General features: G+C 31.4%; 1 protein-coding gene across 1 annotated transcript; it reads right to left on the reverse strand.

Annotated features, from left to right (window-relative positions):
- Positions 1-7,361: 7,361 nt before the first annotated feature.
- On the reverse strand, positions 7,362-17,009 carry LOC133192187 (deoxynucleoside triphosphate triphosphohydrolase SAMHD1-like). Its single transcript, XM_061328151.1, has 15 exons — positions 16,812-17,009; positions 12,967-13,001; positions 12,514-12,674; positions 12,041-12,165; positions 11,444-11,583; positions 10,794-10,937; positions 10,453-10,506; positions 10,169-10,333; positions 9,921-10,012; positions 9,672-9,716; positions 9,142-9,352; positions 8,820-8,897; positions 8,599-8,694; positions 7,809-7,929; positions 7,362-7,674 (listed from the first exon to the last, which is right to left on the reverse strand). The coding sequence occupies exons 1-15, from the start codon at positions 16,822-16,824 to the stop codon at positions 7,640-7,642; spliced, it is 1,515 nt and encodes a 504-aa protein (XP_061184135.1). The 5' UTR covers positions 16,825-17,009; the 3' UTR covers positions 7,362-7,639.
- Between the last annotated feature and the right edge of the window lie 2,090 nt (positions 17,010-19,099).

The raw sequence follows: 19,099 nt of genomic DNA on the forward strand, positions 1-19,099 counted from the left end.
AGGCAACAGTAGAAGGAATCCATTTAAATCTCAATCAATTGTTATATTAAAAAAACATTAATGAGACAGATAGATTCTACAACTACAGAGAGTACTTCAGAAGAGAGTGTCAGATGAATGGCATCTTTTGTATATATTTGATATTAATAAAATGTAACTATGTAAACTAAAGATGATGTTTTCTTCTATATATTTGATCATATTCACATGATGATGCTCAATGAATAATTTACCAAGAATAAAACGATGACAGTTCTTATTACTAAAAAATAGTGGGAGGAGAAAGTTGGTTTGCATATGACAGATGAAACAGCTCTGGAAAAAATTTGATGTAGAGTAGGAAAAAAAAGAGAGCGGGGGGAGGAGTTATTGGTCACGTTAAAACTTATTTAAGGACACTTCCAAAGTAAATGCGAGAGGTTTTATAGATATTTAAATTGAATATAACCTTTAACGTGGATTGTTTGAAAATCTTGTTTTTAATAAGACCATGCCATGTAGTTTACGTTCTTATCTTCTTCATACATATATCTCATATTGATATCATTATAAACGTAAATTCTCTTCTGTTATTGGAGAAAGGTCATATGAAAAATACTAATTTTTTTTTTACTACTTTGACATTTCATCTTTCGCCATATTCAGAGTTTAATATTCACATTTTCTTTGTTTTAATAGTGACTATTTGTAAATATAGACGCCTCCTCTTGGGTTACACGTATCCATATCCATTATGATTTAAAACCCTCCCTCTTTCTATATAATATCTGAATCTCCTCTCCCTTACCAATCATTGTCTGGGGATATAGCTGCCTAATCAATCATCGTCTGGGGCTATATCTGCGACTCCCCCCCTCCCTCCCCTTCGGTTCTGCTTGACAGGAGGGCTGTACAGGTATAACCAATCATCGTATGGGGCAATATCTTCGACTCCTCCTACCCCTCCCTCCTCCACTGGTCTGCTTGGCAGGAGGACTAAATGGACCCATATGCAGCAAAAGTGGTCTCCACTTTGTACTTATACTCGGCACTCAGGGCCATTGAGCAGTGAGGGATCTTATATACCGTGGGAGTTGAAAAAAGACGTTTTTTCCACAGAAAACCTAGTTCCCAAAACTCATCTTACATTTTACGCATCCATTTCATCTTTTGCAAGATGATTGGTGCACGGTGTTCCTGTAGATGTGCAAAAGGGTTTCAGAATTTTCATTTTTACCCTGCATGAGGGTCAAAAAATTTCAGACCGATAATGAACTTATTATGTGAAAAACTAATATAAGAGGCCCATGGTGATATGCTCAACTGTGCATTTTATGCTCAATTTGATACATGTATACAGATTTTAGGTAAATTATATAGTAACTTTTGTGGCTTCTCCGTTAAAAAAAAGGATATCAAGTAAACAGGATTCAGGTATTTTCTTTGAAGAGAGCTTGAAAATGAATTTTGTTTGAGGAGAGTTTTTTTTTTTTACCTTGATATATATTTACCTATTTACCTACATGTACCTTATTGTCTATTCCATTTAACGCCATTTTATCTTAAACGTTTGTGATAGAAGACTGTAGCTGAGGGGGAGGTAGGTAAGCTATTGATTCTATAGATATGATACATGTCTGTGCGATAAAAGCTTATCGATAGTTTTGGTTAACATTATTAATGATGATATATTCTTGAAAAGGCGATCGTATTGCTTTGAGTAAAAAAAATAAGCAATAAAATGCTTTGTAGAAAGTATGACAGATTTGTATTTTTCGTTTTTGTCATTAGACATTAAGTAAGATTATTAGTGTTAATGATTGCTCATTTCATTTAACCTTTATTTTCAATTTCATAGGATTTTCTTTAATCTTTATCTATCATTTCATTTTTTTAAACATTTATTTTATTTTTTCTTTTATTTCGTTTTTATCTTCATTTTCATTTTACACAGGATATGATCTCTAACATGGCTTAGCTCACTATTTTTCACCCAGTTAATTTAAGATCATGTAACTTTTATATATTATCATCTGATTCAAAGAAAGGACAAGAGCACTTAACAGTCATTCTACAAAAACATACCTAGAATTTTATACGTCGCTTGCAAATTCACCGTTGTAATATCTTAGCTATAATTTAAAAGATCTATTTCAACTCTAAGATTTAACATACACACACAGTTTTGTAAATATTTACCGATATATATGCAGTTAAAGTTTTGATATGAACACAAAATAATGTTTCAAAACGTATTCCACTGCAAATCTTAACGTCATTTCAGTCATTTACAAATTTCAAGATGAAATTTTCAGCCGTATAAGTGTTTCGAATAGATTGCAACGAATGTTTTTTTTTTTTTAAATTTCTCTATATAAAAAGAAAACAAACCGCCTTTCGCAAAGAAATGCATGGATCTTCCTTCATACGAAATCATAGCATTCGTAACGATTTTCTTTTAGATTTCATGCAAAGAATGCAGATTTCAAATAAAAAAGAAGTGAAACTTATCTGAAAGTGACCATGGCACCTAATATCATCGATTCTAGTTGCGAGACAGCTACTTTAGACCATTCCATTTTCGACTTAACAAATACATTGGATAAAAACAGTTCTCTCTTAAAAATTTGACTTCCGTAACGGTAATTCAGGAATGTTTTTGCATTGAAGGTATTTTTTTTTATTATATAGGGAGCGAAATGCTTCATAGTTTTGATTAACATCTTAAAACAAACGTTAACTTTAACTGTTGCCGAGAATTTTAACTTATATTGCTGGAAATTAACTTCCGTAACGGTCGCCCGCGTGGCGCAGTGGTTAGAGCGTCCGCTCTAGAGTCTCGGAGTAAAGAGTTGATCCTTACGTCGCGGGTTCGAATCCCACTATGGGACATGGAAACCGGTCCTTCGGATGAGACCGTATAAACCGAGGTCCCGTGTCGCAGTAGGTGCTGGCACGAAAAAGATCCCTCACTGCTCAATGGCCGTAAGTGCCGGACAAAATTTGCAGCTCTCCACTGGCAAGTAGTGGCGTCTCCTTATGAGTGAAAAATTCTCGAGAGGGACGTTAAACAACATACAAACAAACAAAAACTTCCGTAAAGATTAACTTCCGTAACGATATTTTTCCCGAAATTTTAACTTAATATCGGATTCATGCGAGGCTTCAAGAATCATACTTAAGCGGTTTGTACTGAACATCAGAAAACGAAAAAAAATGGTCAAATTCAGCTTTCATTAAAAAATAATAAGAGTTGTTAAGGCATTAACTTCCGTAACATTACCTTAAACTCAATGGTATATTGAAATTGTTGTAAAAAGTTAACGATACCAGATTTGTAGACAATTCTTTGTTTTTCAAGTTCACTAATATGTCCTTTAGAGAATTATGATGTTCAATTTGCTATTTGAAACAATTATATTTTGTTATGTTTTATACCCTGAATTGGTCCTTTTATCGTAGAATGACTGTTAAGTAATAGAGAATGGACCCTTTTTCAGTACCGTTTAAATACAGAATGTATTACCAAATTCTTGTCTGTTGGTAATAGTAAAAACACTGGTGGATATTTCTAATTCAAAATCACGTTAAACAACACCTTAATCAGCATAAATTTTAAACAATTGGAGATTTTTAAATGCCTATAGATACACTAAATCCGGAAAAGTCGTGACGAATCTATTTGAGTTTCATCTATTTAAATCAGGGGGAGGAGAGATTTAAATCGGCACTTGAATAATCTGGTGGTGGATCATCGAAGGGCGCTTTTGCCGAAAAATACGTCTTGCATTATTTTATCTATAAAAAAAAATCAAATGAAGCTGTGTAGTTGTATGTAGCCATAGTGATCAAATTGAGAATTTTGCTGGATTGCCTTTGAAATAATACAATAAATATTAACATTACTTTCTTTATCAATTTAAAATTACAAAAGGGTACCGTATAAGTGGAATTTTTAGCGAGACGCAAATTTAGCGATATATCCTAAAAAAAAATTGGTATATACTTTTAGCGAGAAGTAATTTTAGCAATTTTGTAAAGTCAGGAATGATATTTACAACCGACACAGGTTAAATTGTTAGTGGTATTCAGTTTTAGCGATCTCAAAACCCCCGCTAATAATGCAAAATTGAATCCTTGCTAAAAATTCTGCTTATACGGCTACGGGTATTTAGGGGTAAAGAATGAACTGTTTTTCTGTACTACCACTTACATTCAATCCGATTCATCATTGCATGATTTCCTTATAATATTCAAACAGACTATTTCTTTTCAATCAAAAAATATAATTAAGCATTATTTAAAAATATCTGCGTGCTTGCATTTTATAAAAAATGAAATTCCATTAACAAATAATTATAGTTATAAATTGAATTAAAATCAAAATTCGCACAATGCCTCTCGAGAAGTTCGTAGGGCCATGTACAAAAAGAGAGACAAACTAAAGGGAGGACTAAAATTCGCGTCACAAAAGCAAAAGGTTTCTAAATCTTTTGTACATGTAACAATTTAAAATAGTATAGCATATATCAATTGTACTACTGGACATAACGAAAATAATCTTGCAAAACACATTGATTTGGGGGTAAGGACATGCTTTGAATTCTAAATTATGCCACCTCGTCCTCAGTTGATTGGGGTCCTATACAAAAATGTAGGTGTAACATTTCCCTTCATTATTCGTAATTTTTATTATAGGATTGACTGACGTGTATAAATTATTTTGTACAACGAGAAAAATTAATGAATCTATAAAACGAATTGCACTCTTCACGAAAGCCGATGGGTTTTTTTTAAACAAGATGTGTTTGTGAAACAGTGATACCCCCTTATGGCGAAGGTTAGTTTTTCAAACGCAAGTCAAACTCCAAGGTCAAAGTCAAGAGATCTGTAGAAGTATGTCAAGGTCAAAAGTTCAAAATTGTTGGTATCCAAAGGAAGGTCTTGTCACAAGAATATACCTGTGAAATTTGAAAGCCCTAGTGCTAACTGTTCAAAAGTTATGGCCAAAGTTAAAGTTTTTAAAAGTTGGTCAAACTTTAAGATCAAGGTCAAAAATATTTACACCCATGGAAAAGTCTTGTCACGATGAATACACATGTGAAATATGAAAGCCATAGCACCAACTATTCAAAAGTAAAGGCAAAGGTTAAAATTAGGTAATTTATGGCAAAAGTGGGTCAAACTCCAAGGTCAAGAGGTCAAAATATTGGTACCTTAAGGAAAGTATTGTCACAAGGAATACACATGTGGAATATGAAAACCACAGCTCCAACCAATCAAAAGTCATGGATAGGGTTAAAGTTTTTGCGGGCAAACAGACAGACAACTAGACAGAGACACGGGTGGACAGTGCAAAAACTTTATATACCCGAATCTTCGATTACGGGGCCATAAAAAGTTTGCTATTTGGTTTTTTTTTTAAGATTCATTTCTCGATTAACAAAATAATTAGTCCCCTACCGGTGAAAACGGAGGGGACTATAGGTTTCCTCTGATTCTGTCCGTCCGTTTGTCTGTCTGTCTGTCTGTCTGCCTGTCAGTCTGTCCCACTTGGTTTTCCGCACTTTTTTCCTAAACGCTTGCAGATATTGAGCTGATTTTTGGTATGTGAGTGTATCTTGATGAGATACAGACCAAGTTTGCATTTCGTTCCGCTTCATTGATTTTTGACGGAATTATGACCTCTTCAATTTTTAAGGGTTTTCCGCAATTTTCTTCTAAACGCTTGCAGATATTGAGCTGATTTTTGGTATGTGACTTTACCTTGATGAGTTACAGATCAAGTTTGCATTTCGTTCCACTTCATTGACTTTTGACGAAATTATGGCATTTTCAATTTTTAACGGGAACCAGATTACACTTGCTGGTAGGGGACTAGTATTGCTAATGCAGTACTCTCAGAATGCTTGTTTATAAAGTCAATGCTTATAATTCCATTTCAGTGACAAACATGCTTTTTTACATGTACATATTCATTATTTATTGTGCACGAAATTCATATGCCGACAGCTGCGTAGACATACATCGATTGGAAATTTACATGATTCTCGGGAACGGTTCCAAATGCCAGGAGTACACCAGGCAGGTATAATTCTCCAAAAGTTATAAAAATTAATAAGAACTCTCTGTTGCATTATTGTCTGTATAATAATAAGTTTACCAACTTCCAATACGAAAGTTATGAAAATCTGAACATGTAATTTTCAAAGTGATTGCAACATAAAGCAGACATGCAGACACTTGCTTTGTTTTCAGTAAACAATCGATCAATGGTCGCACGTCGAGTATCAAAAAGGAATATCTCCAGGTTTAAATTAATTTCAAGAAATTGACTGGCTTGTTAATACGCATATGTACATGTTCAACCTGATTGTTAGCTAACACCCTCTATTTGCAGACGAAATACTGATAATCAAAATGCAGAATAACAGCAAGCTCAAGAAAATGTCAAGAAAATCTCAACATGTCCCTTTTGTATAATTTTTTTTATTAGCTACAGAATCAGTTTTATTCCCGGTTCTACTTTGAAATTATGCAAAAGTTGGTGTACTTTTGTTACATGAAGTATATGGAAATAACGAACAGTATTCAAGCTCAAAAGTTCATTTAAACAATACAAATCAGGAGCAGAGCAAGCACGGACCTCTAAAACATCAGACGTGGGATCAGGTGCCATTGGATAGGGAGCATCCCCTGCCAACCGGTCACATCTGCCGTGTGCTCCTTGTCATGATTGGGAAATTACGGAAAAATCCTTCGTCAATTCAGTGTTAAATAATGGCCTAACAATTAGTATGAAAAACGTCAGTCAGCATTTGACTTAATGATAAATTGTATTTGCTAAAAAGGTCATTGTATCGACCATAGAACTTGCTAAATGACGACTTTAAACGGAATTGCTGATATTCTTGTTTCATCAACTTGTTTTTCAATTACTTATTAACACGGGACCTCGATTTATAGTTTGATAGTGAAATAGTAAATATTGATATTAAGATGGTGCTTAAAAATGTTTTATTGAGGGCAAAACACATTATCTAGCAAAACATTAATAGATCTGCAGGTGCAAAATATTACTATGTCTTTGGCAATGTGAATATAACATTATTAATATTGAGCTTTCTAACCTTTGATATATTTAGGAGCTAAATATGTGGTTACCTAAAAATTTTCAGGACACAGACAACCTGAGTAAAAAAAGTAATTCACAAAACCAAGGACAAATTGCGTGTTCTTCATGTCGACACAGAAAAAATTAAATAACCTAGAATATGCCTCAGTTGATTAAAAATTATAAATATTAATTTGTTGATAAATAGAATACTGAAGTAAATAAAAACAGTACTTTAAAATCTTTTTTCATACTATCACAGAAAATATTCATGAAAGACAAATTTAAAGAAAAATATATCAAATTAGAGTACAATGAAAAACAACAAAATAATTATAATATATAAACCAATGCAAAATATCCAATGGAATCTAATATGGTGAGAAACTTTATACAGACGCATTACCATACCATACTGTATTATCAAGCTTTCATGGGTTTTTTTTCGAAAAAAGTTTGATAGTTTTTAATTTTTTCCCAACAAAATTAATAATATTTGTAGTAATCTTTTGCTAGAATACTATCTCTCAGAAACTTTCACAGAACTCAAAATGCAACTATTTCACCGTTGAACTCAATTTCTACAAAAGAACATATAAATAATCAGCAATCAGAGCAAATTTCAAAACAAATCAAAGTTGAAATCTCTAAATCATTTTATTGCTTCTATCAATTACTTGTAAATCATCTAAAATAATTCAAAAGCATATTTCACCTTTAAGAGCATTAAACCTCTCAATAGCTCCATCTACATCCATTGTATTGTTCGCAAGAGATGATTTCCAATACAAACGCAGATATTTCTGCTGAAAGACATTGGGTAATATGGCAGGTATCTAGAAGGAAAAATATCAATTGATTTGATTTCCTTTTCTCTTCAGCAATAAAGTGATAACTCTAGAAACTTTAATCAAATATCAATATTTTGAATCAGTAATATATCTTGATTGTTTGTTCTGCTGAATATTGTTGTTTAAACAGTTTAACAAATCTCATTGTAAATCTGCTGCACATATTTTAGCTGACAAGATTTCAACCCTTAGTTTCGCACCATTGAAAAATTGACCCTTAACCTACCATACGTTCTTGCCATCAGAAAACAATGCTTTTATTCATAATGAATTTTTTTCTTCTTCACAATTTGGAATTTTGACTATTGACTTAGGGCATGTGTCTGAAACTACGTTTTAATTAGTTTTAAAAAGAAAACAGATCTCGATGAGCTGCTAAGTTGAATCTTTGAATCTTTGATATTGCATAAAATGTACTCTTAATGTTAATTTTTTTTTTTAAATAAAAAAAACTTTAATAATTTTTCTATGAAAATAACTTCCAAAACTAGTCATAATAAAAATGTCAATTTGTATCTGTATATTTATCTTTTCAAACAAGTATGGTATACATTTGAATCAAATTTACTTTCAAAATGAAAGAGAGATAATCTAAAAACAGCTATTTTTGTATAGCCTAGGCATTTTTGGTATGAAACTGTCTCTGACAGATACCTCATCATCCCTCATGATCGCTGGCTTATCATCTTTATAAAAGTAAACGTTTTTCATAGGGTTTCTCGCTTCACTTCCAAAATCAAAGGAGACCATCTGTAGAAAATATCCCAGTCACATAAAAAAAAATCAAAGGCATTCAATTTATACTGTGTTCATGAAAAAAAAAATCAGTCTTTATTTTATGATTACACATATAATCAAGAAGAATTTTTTCGTACCTTAAGATAAATTTCGTCTCTTCTCAACAGGTCTTGGATAAATGTTTCATCTTCATTTTTTATTTGTGATCTTTTTTCCTGATTTTAGATGAAAAAAAAATATCAAAGATAACTTGTCATTACACTGTAATTATTTCTATTACATAAAGAACTGCTGATATTTTAAAGAAACAAATGATAATGTGAAAAAGAAAATAATTAGAAAGTACTAAGCATTTACATTTTTATAGCCTGAAATCATTAAATAAAAGATTTGACTGACAGTAATTGTTATTTCAACATTTCAAGAGTTAAATATGAATTAAATGGGTAAAATATATACTTTTATGCTTATTTTTCTTTCTGCCACACATTTGTAAAGATCTCGTCGAAATATTCTGTCGATAATCTTTTTAGCCTTATTTATGTCTTTTTTATCATCACCATTATTGTTTTCAAGACGAATTTGATGAATGATGTCATCTGTCACTAAACTATATGCTTCCATATCATTGATTGTCTCGGACAATTTCACTGTTGTTCCATTCTTACCACTGTAAAAAATGGAGAAACTTTAAATGAAATAAAACTAACACAATATTTTTAAAAAATGTTAACAGTAACAAAACAGTAACAAAACACAAAAAGAAAGATCCTTCTTGTTACACAAAGTATGCAAAAAGATATATTTATTTGAATAGGGAGACTATAAGTAACTTAAATAGAGTTCTGTAACTTGCAATCTACTTGAAGGTCTTTAATTATTAAAGTCATATTTAATAACATCAATTCCATCAAACTCTATAGATACAACATTAGAAACAATATAACTATCTGAGAAAGAATGTACATTGTAACATACGAATAACAAACCTATAGACCAGTTTTTCATTTGCAAGGCAAAGGGCATCTGCTACCCTGTCCAAATATAAATATAAAATAAAAAACATATTTGACAGAAGTCCTTTGTAAACACTGAACAGAAAGAAATAGTCTACCAAGTGAATTTAACATACTTATCGGGTTTTGCAATCTCTTTACTTCATGCAATCTTTTAAAATATTGAATAATCGAATTTATTTTTTTTTTTAATCCTTATGTGAATTCAAAAAACATATATACATTATCTCTACTGCTTTTGTAACCGGATGTTGATAAGCTCGGCGGTGCAGGGTATAGCGAGCATGGTACATATCAAAGATGTTCATATATTCCTAAAATAAAGTGTAGATTATCATTATCACTGGTTTATGACAAATAATATGCATTATCAAATTTGGTTCCATATATGATTTACATCAATGTCAATTCTGCTAATAATTAAAATTGATGAAACAAATATCAAACTTAGTTATAAAGACATTTTTTACTGTTTTAGGGAATGAAACGTGGAATTCTTCGCCATGTTTAATGACCCGAGCAAGCATAATGCTTCGCATCGTCTGGAAGTTATGCTTCAGGCCCAGCATGTGACAATCTCTAGAGAAATAATCCCATTTGTCTACGTCAATGCTATTTTCGTCGTTTGCCACGATCTGAAGATTAAAAAAAAGTAATTGTTAAATTCGTTAAGAACCATGTTATTATTAGTTCGTGTTCAGGTTCTATGTTTGAATTTAAGTTTAGTCATAGCATTATAATAAGGTTTTTACACCTCGTAGAGGAAATGCTTCTTATCTTCTCTGCCAGAATATAGTCCATCTCCTTTCTGGTAAAACAAAATCCATACGCTAATTTTAGAATAACAAAATATATAAATTATAACAATCGTAAATTTTCGGTGAATTTATTTGGCATTGTGATTATAATTCTAGTGTGTTTTGAAACTGTGAACCATTTATATTTTTAATCAAAAGTAATTGACGAAAGAAAGGAACTAATCCCATAATATTATCAAAAGCTTCTACCTTGCAATCAATGTTTACAGTGCAAAAAGACAAAAGAAAATGACTTCACATTATTATAACCATATTCTTAGTAATCTCTAGTACATACTCCAATGATTAAACTTTTGATAAATTGTCTTTCCTCTGAACCCTCTCCGAGATCGAGGTTAAAATTATCCTTTAATTTCTTCAGATAGTCACCGTCAAAATTATCAAAAATACGGTCCAACATTTGTACAGATGCATGCTCGTGCTGAAAAAAAAATTTCAAATTATGAAAATCATTATTCTCAGATGAGCTTATAAAACGCAGATGATATCTGGAAAGATTATTTTTAACTACTCTTTGGGAAAAAACGCGTACTTGAGAATGCAAAACTCCTGCATTTAAATAAGCTACAAAAATTACTTTGTAGTTAAGTCATAAATTTAAAAAAGTTATGAGAGTTTTGTTTGAAGTACATATTATGTATTTGCGGACACACACTTCAATCAAATTTGCCTAGAATCTCTTATTTGTACTAAGTCTTATGCAATTCAGACAGAATTTATAGCTCTGAAGTAGCGTTTTAAAAAAGTTTTTACAAAATATTTGAATTTTTTTCCATGAAATAATGGGTTCACCTATTCTGAAAATCGGAGAACGACAAAATCTTTTTATGGTATGCACTTGGTACGGAAGTATTCAAGCAAATTGTTTGACGAATTTATCCTATCGTCACCTTTCGTAAATATATTTATATATTACAGTATGAATACCTTCCATTTTCTCTGTTTATCGTCCTCCACTTCTTTAGTATCATGCTTTTGTTCTCTTTCCTTTTGATTATATTCTTTTATTCTTTTTGAAATCCTCGGTATAAAATCCTTCTCAAAGACATGTGAAAATATTCCATGACCTAAAAAATCACAACCAATCAACGATTACTTTATAATGAAATGTGAAAATAAGGAACAATGATCATTCACAAAATCCATTTAAACAAATCATGAGCAGAGCCAAAACGGAACTCTGAAAACAGAGGTGGGACCAGAAGCCATGTAGGAGCAAGCATCCCCTGTCAAGAGGTCACACCCCCAAGTGATCCTTGTCATGTCCGGGCAAACAAAAATCCCGTAGACAATTCAGTGTGAAAATAATGGCCTTACAGTCTTTATGAAAGACGTAATAATAAATGACATGATAGTTGAAAATCTTAATATTTGTGAGTTGAACAGAGAAAAAATGGAAAGTAAGAGTTCTGTTCATTTGCCCTGTCTATAACTAAACAACATACACTTAATTCAAGGGGACGGGAGAATAAATTTTGTTGCTAAATAAACAAAAAAAAAATCAATTGTTATCGCCTCTTGTACCTAAATCATGACAAAGTCCTGCGATCTCCACACAAAGTATATCTCTGTCTGTTATGTCAATGTCGTACTCTGTATTCAAATTCTCTCTCAGCATCCGGACGAGTTTTCCAGATAGATATGATGTCCTATAACAGGTATATAGAAAAATAATTATCAAAATATTAGTATACATTATAATATATAAAAGGTAAAACTAATAATTTTCACTTCGAAAATTAAGAAAAAGAAGACGAATTTGATGGATAGATAGACTGGATGAAAAGACGAAATGAACGGATAGATGGGTGGACGAAAATATGAAATGGATGGATAGATGGATTGGATGAACAAATGGATTAAATGAATAGAAAAATGTGATGGATGGATTATACGAAAAGATGGATTGGTGGGATAGATGATTTGGACATAAAGAAGAATTCGATAGGTAGATGGATTGGACAAAAAGACGGATTGGACAGATACACTGTAGATACCCAATCGAGTGCTCAAATCGTGTATGACATGCTCCAGGATAAACAAAGGAACATCCACCGAGTTGCTTGATGTATCTCAGCCGCTGGAATTCGGGAGTGTCGATTATTTTTATACATATTGAATGAAGTTTTATTGGGCCCCATATGGAATCGTTGATAATCTACATGAAATAAATACATTTCTTACTTAACAATGCTTTTAATAAAAAGAGTCAACAAAGTCCTGTATTTTTTAATTATCTGTGGTTGTTTCACATTATGACATAATGGTTCATGTATTCTTTTCCTTTCATTATAAGAGAGTTTGTCAAATCAGTTTAGAAGTAAGTTTTATTTCTTTTACAACAATCGATGTTAACTTATTTGACACTCAACTGTTCACTGAGTAAGACAATAGGCAAAATTGCCGAAATGAAGGAACTAGTAAAATCAGAAGAATTTATGTAAAAATACCTTGTCTTTCACCTTCTTTTTCATTTCTGTAAGAACTGAAAAACAGAATATGTTTAAGCATTATAAGCATCAATTAAGACACGTTTACAAAATACCGGTTACTTTTATCCTGCAATCAAATGCAAGAAAATCAAAATCTATGACCAAAAACAAATTTTACAGATTAGAATTACTTCGAGTAGCATCAATCTGCAGAGCTTTTTACAATTGTTTTCATATCTAAATTATCTTTCATCCAACAAGCTAACAGTAATCTTTAAAAGCTACAGCAGAAGTCAGCTCAAAAGATTTGAAACGTTTAAAACATTAGTATGGGTATGAAATAAAAAATTATTGAAAAGAACATACTTTAAATGAAATTTAGAAATTAAAATTTATGATTATACATCTACCTTCATTATTTCTTTATTCTTTGTGAAGAAGATTGGTCTTGTATAGAATATATGCTTTAAAACAAATAACTTGACCTTGTGGTAATATATTAATTTTAATGGTGCTATAGTTTTTATTATCTATAGTTAATACCAACCAAAAAACTTTGAAATTCCTTACAATTAAGGTCAAATATCATCAAACAACCAGTCCCATGTAAACACACCCACTACTCAAATATCAAATCAAAATAGATCCCAGCACATTTTTACCATTATTATATGCTTTACATATTTTTATCTTTTTTGTCTTCCACTTTCATTTATGAATAAGTATATTATTATTATACTTGTACATCTGGACTGAATGTATATATGCTGTAAATATTTTACATTGTCCCCATGTACCATATATTTAGATGGTTTTGAGTGAATAAATGAACTTGAACTTGATCAAAAGTATATGGGTATTTTTTATTTTTGTTAGTAAATTAGCAAACCAGGCAGTAAAAAAAAGCAAAAACAAAACAAGAAAAACAAAAAGATTGAGGATTCTTAGTAAAACAACATGACTTCTTTTGTCGGGGGGGGGGGGGGGTTATATCTAACTCTTTAGAAAATGAAGTTCCTAAGAACCGTACGATTTCTTACCTTTAAATGAATAAAATCTTCTAGGAGATTATTCAGTACAAAGTCTATCTTTCAACAATACAAGTAAAATGTTAATATCAAGATATCTTGTCATGGAAAGCAAAAATGTGTATCATGATTTAGCAATTTTGATTGATTTCTAATTAAAACGAATAAAAAAAAACCGTATTTCTAAGCAAAATGATAAGAAAACATACACATTAAAATATTTTTTTTAAAGTAAAAGTGTTCAATATTACCTTTTTAAAATTTTGTAAGCAATATCTTTTGCAAGTAAAACTTACAACAGAACTGTTTACTTTTCTTATCACTAAATCATTCAGATATGTAAGTTGGGTTTTACACAACGAGTTTGAACATATCCGTCTTCTTATCAGAAAATGGTCTTAAATTAAGGCTTCCAAATCTACAAGCTTTAATAAAATTACGTATAGTAATACTATGAACAATAACGTTTTATGATGATTAAAACCAGACAATTTATGGTCCTATTGTAAACCCCAAACCCTCCTTACTGAAATCCAAGAGTTTAGAGTTTGATCAACTTTAAAAGGATACAGACTTCTGTATTTAAAATGTTTGACAAAATATTTGTTTTAAATAATATAACTTTTGAACATGGTGAAAATTTCTTTCTAAACTTGGCTCCATAGTTCATTTTAATTTATTACTGATGAATTCATTTCATCTATAAAACTCAATTTTGCTTACGATTTTCTATCAGGATCCAGACAATCAATAATAAAAAATATGTTTGCCATATATTGTAGAGATTAATATCATTTTGACATTTCATTTGTTGATCGTAATTAGAGATAATAGGTCAAGATCAAGAAGAATCTTAGAGATATTAACAAATCACAGAGAAAAGTTAAATTTTGCATGCATTTTCAATGACATTGAAATTAACACCAGCAATTTTTCACTCCCTGAAACTGTTTGTACTATATTAATTGAGGTTTGATCTTTGATATATTTGCATATATTTAGTGGTGTTGATTTTACTGAAAAAGGTGAAGGTAACGAAAAGTGGTCTCTTTTAGAAACCCCTTCAACAATACATATTGTGAACAGGGCGAAAGCACAGACCCCTGGAAACACCAAAGGTGAAATCAGGTGCCTAAGAGAAGTAAGCATCATCTGTTGACTGGTCACTGACGCCAGGAAGATCTACACTAATCAGGTAACCGTATACGAAATAACCGTAGACGAATTTAGTGTACAATTGTCTACCAATTGGAATAAAACAAAAATAAAACAAAATTCGATTTATGATATGTTGTATTCACAGACTAGGTCATCTTTACGAACACGGGTTTTGAGAAATGCTAACTTTAAGCAAGATGTTGAATGCCCCGTAACATTTACTTATTTCTCAATAGCTTGCCTCTGTTTAAAAATTGAACGTGTTCAGAGCATGCTTTTGCGAACACAATCGGCTGGGAGACATAAACACCATTAAGTTAACAGGTGATAGTAGAATGTTAATACATAAGTAAGGGAAGTTGACGAGGTCATCCCTTGTGTCCATGGTCATTAATTTATATCGTCATTAAAACATTAAAGATATGAAACACAGTAGTAGTATTCAAGTTTTCTAAAAGGTTGTTGGGGGTTTTGAGAATCCACATTTGGTTTACACCACTTCATAAATTAGCTTTAATACACTAGTCTGATGTTTCTTTTTCTCAGCAGTTAATATTTTTAAGAGGCGTAGACAGTCTTGATATAACATTTTCTCGACCCTGCAATATATGTTTGTTTGTAAAGATTTTGATGAAATTTTGGAATATACCCTGGTAGTAAAGGTGCCGTAAATTAAGTTCACTTAAATTTTTAAGTTTTAGATCTAAAATGTGATTTTGAAGAATTTCGTCTTTCAAACGGAGTACGTGTCAATCCCTTTGTTTGTTAAATAAAATGTGAGCATAAGTTGAATTATCAGACGTGGAATTAAAGCCAAGTTCTTCAAGTTGTATAGCTGTAATAATGAGCTTTTAAAAGAAAAACTATATTGATAAAACCTTTGTCAGCTGGCACAAAAGCATGTTCAGCCTTTCCTGTTCTATATTTTCACGTCCACTTGATTGAAAACGGAAGAATAGTTGGTAATCATTTTTGCTTCTTAACTCTGACGAAAGATACCGATTTTCAAACTTCATGACAACATGATTTGTTCAATAAGAGAAAATTGATATTTTTTCTCAGATAACAAAAAATGATATTTCTTTTCAAACCCTCATTTATAATGAAACAATAAACAAGTAATCGATATAAAGTGAACTATTACTTCATCAAGGCTAATCCAAACGATGTTGCCACTTAAATTGTTTTCCATGGCCTATCTTTTTCTAATTTTCCTGATAGTATCTGATAAATATTATAAAAAAACAGAGCAAAGCACAGACCTCTGGCAACATCAAAGGTGAGATGAGATACCATGTAACAGAAACTCCACCAGTCAACCGCTTTGAGCTTTTTTTATGACAAGTTATTTCTCCGTGGGCGATTCTTCAATTTCCTGCTACATTGCGAGTAGTCTGTATATGGGAGGCATTCTAACTGTCGTGATGACCTGTCCTGAGACACACATCATTCTAAACCTCGCAAAACTCACTGATTATTGTTTACATATTTCTTTATTGATAAAACTCATGACGTCTGTGGTATAAATGAACATGAATATTTGTTAATTGATAAATGAGTATCTTAGTGTTCTTTGAACCCGAGTTTCAGGTTTTAGAATGACATGTTGGTCAACACACTACTCACTGTAAATATCGTATTAAAAGCAGTTTTCTAAAAGGTATGTTAAAATCTTACCTTTCAATTGCATACTTCTTCAGCATATTTAAACAAAGTTACATATATGTTTCCCTAAAGCATTTTCACAATTTACTCTGTTCCATTCGAATTCACATTCTACTTTCGTTTTACTTCAGCGGATAATATACATGTTGATCTTCATATTTAAAAATAAAGAAAAAACAGGAAAAGAAGTGTTTGTAATTCAACACACTTTTCCACAAAATGTCTCCAAAAGTTGTGATGCAACTATTAGGTGATCGATATTGTACTTAATACGAAGTTTTAGTGGACAGAAAAATGTAATTGTTCTTTTTTTTATGCATACATTATCGTCTGTAAAAAACGAATGCTGATCCCGATCGAGTTGATTTAGAGCCGCGTTATTCCGTGCATCACTCTTATTAGAAAAATATTTTAATCACTTTATCAGACTTCATTCATGACATTTTACTTTGTGATAGAACACTGTGATTGAGATCGCATTTATGTATTAAGGTTTATGGGAAACACACAACACACCCCACTTTTAACATTGATATTCTCAATATTTGAAGATACGCTTACATGTTGAATTTTTTCAAAGGTTTTTTTTTGTTTTTAATTTCAGCATAACTGATTAAAAAGATGTGTGTAAGCACCACGCTTTCTTCTACAAATTTTAATCCAAAATCAGATATGATACAGAAATTTGATTGTAAACAAGGAAAAACTTCCTTGATAACAAACTAAGTTTCTTTCTGGTCAGTCTGTTTTAATGACGTTAGAGTGCATGTGATAGTTTATACAATTTATTCATTTATTTATCCATCTATTTTTGTGCATATATATATATATATATATATATATATATATATATATATATATATATATATATATATATATATATATATATATATATATATATATATATATAAAATATCTGTCTGTCTGTGTGATATGTTACAGTTAATACAGTTAATATGGGTAATTAGGAATACCTGAAATTCCTATTCTGCAAATGTAATACGTGTGATCACATTTACTGTTTTCAGTTTGGAAATACATGTATTTACTGAATTTTCAATACTTTTTACACGTATAAAAAATTTACTGACTCCGTTTCTGATGAGATGATTTTAAGTTAAAATCATAAAATATTAACAGATCCACGGCAAATTTAATGTTTACCTTCCACGGTAAATTTAATGTTTACCTTCCCAACGTATACCTAGTGAGTAGAGTTCAATTACTTGTTGTACAAACAGTGGTCTTTAATTGATTCACTTTTCATTTAAAATATTGCAATTGATGATAAGAAGCTTTTTACTTGATATCAAATTGATATTTTGTCAAACTTTGATTGAAAAGAAATATTAAGGAGGAATGCTAGAATCAAATTTTAAATTAATTTAATAAGTTTTTAAAATATTCCTTTATTAGTTTATTGAGTCATTTTTATAAATATTTTGGAATTAAAAAAACTAAAACCGCTTACCGACTTTTCTTTACATGTTTTATTAGGTACTCACACTGTGCTACTATGCATTTATGAACAGGAAATTTAAAACCCTAAGCATCTTAATTGTCTCTAGAGATTGTCCAAAAAAATTTAAAGTATAATGCAATAGAGCATTTGTCAGTATGTCAGTGATGAAACCACCGTTCACGGTAGCTCAGTCGGTAGAGCGCTCGCTCCGTGATCGGGAGGTCGTGTGTTCGAATCTCGGCCGCGACTGACCTAAGTCGATAAAAAAAATGGGTAGCAACTGTTCCTTCGCCATGCGCTCAGCACATTGAAGTGAAAGTTGCGGGTCCTTCGGATGAGACCTTAAAAACCGAGGCCCCTTGTCACGACAAGCGTTGGCACGATAAAGATCCCTTACTGCTCAATGGCCCTGAGTGCCGAGTAAAGGTCAAAATATGAAGCCCTTCACCGGTATATGGTGACGTCTCTATATGAGTGAAAAATTCTCGAATGGGAAGTAAAACAACATACAATCAATCAATGATAAAACCTTCGTTTATAAAAATTCCTCTTTAAATGGAATTTTAGAAAGACGGCACACTGAATGTTGCCCAAAATCGGAAATTAATCTACAATGACTGTCAGATTTGTAGAAAAATTCTAACAGAGTACTGTTTTAAAAGCATGCATACTAGTATTTATACACTCATTGAATATTTTAATACAAATGTATAGTCATCCTGCTTAGTTCAGTAAAACGTGTAAAAAAATGGCTAAAATTTTCAGTAAATACATGAATTTCCTAGCCTATTTAGTATTAAAACATTTTTGTGACGTTTTTCTTTTGTTTCTACAGTCT

This window comes from Saccostrea echinata, unplaced genomic scaffold (genome assembly GCF_033153115.1).
Source record: "Saccostrea echinata isolate AGI-Se365-2 ecotype Australia unplaced genomic scaffold, CSIRO_AGI_Sech_v1 ptg000025l, whole genome shotgun sequence".
In the NCBI taxonomy this organism is placed as follows: domain Eukaryota; kingdom Metazoa; phylum Mollusca; class Bivalvia; order Ostreida; family Ostreidae; genus Saccostrea; species Saccostrea echinata.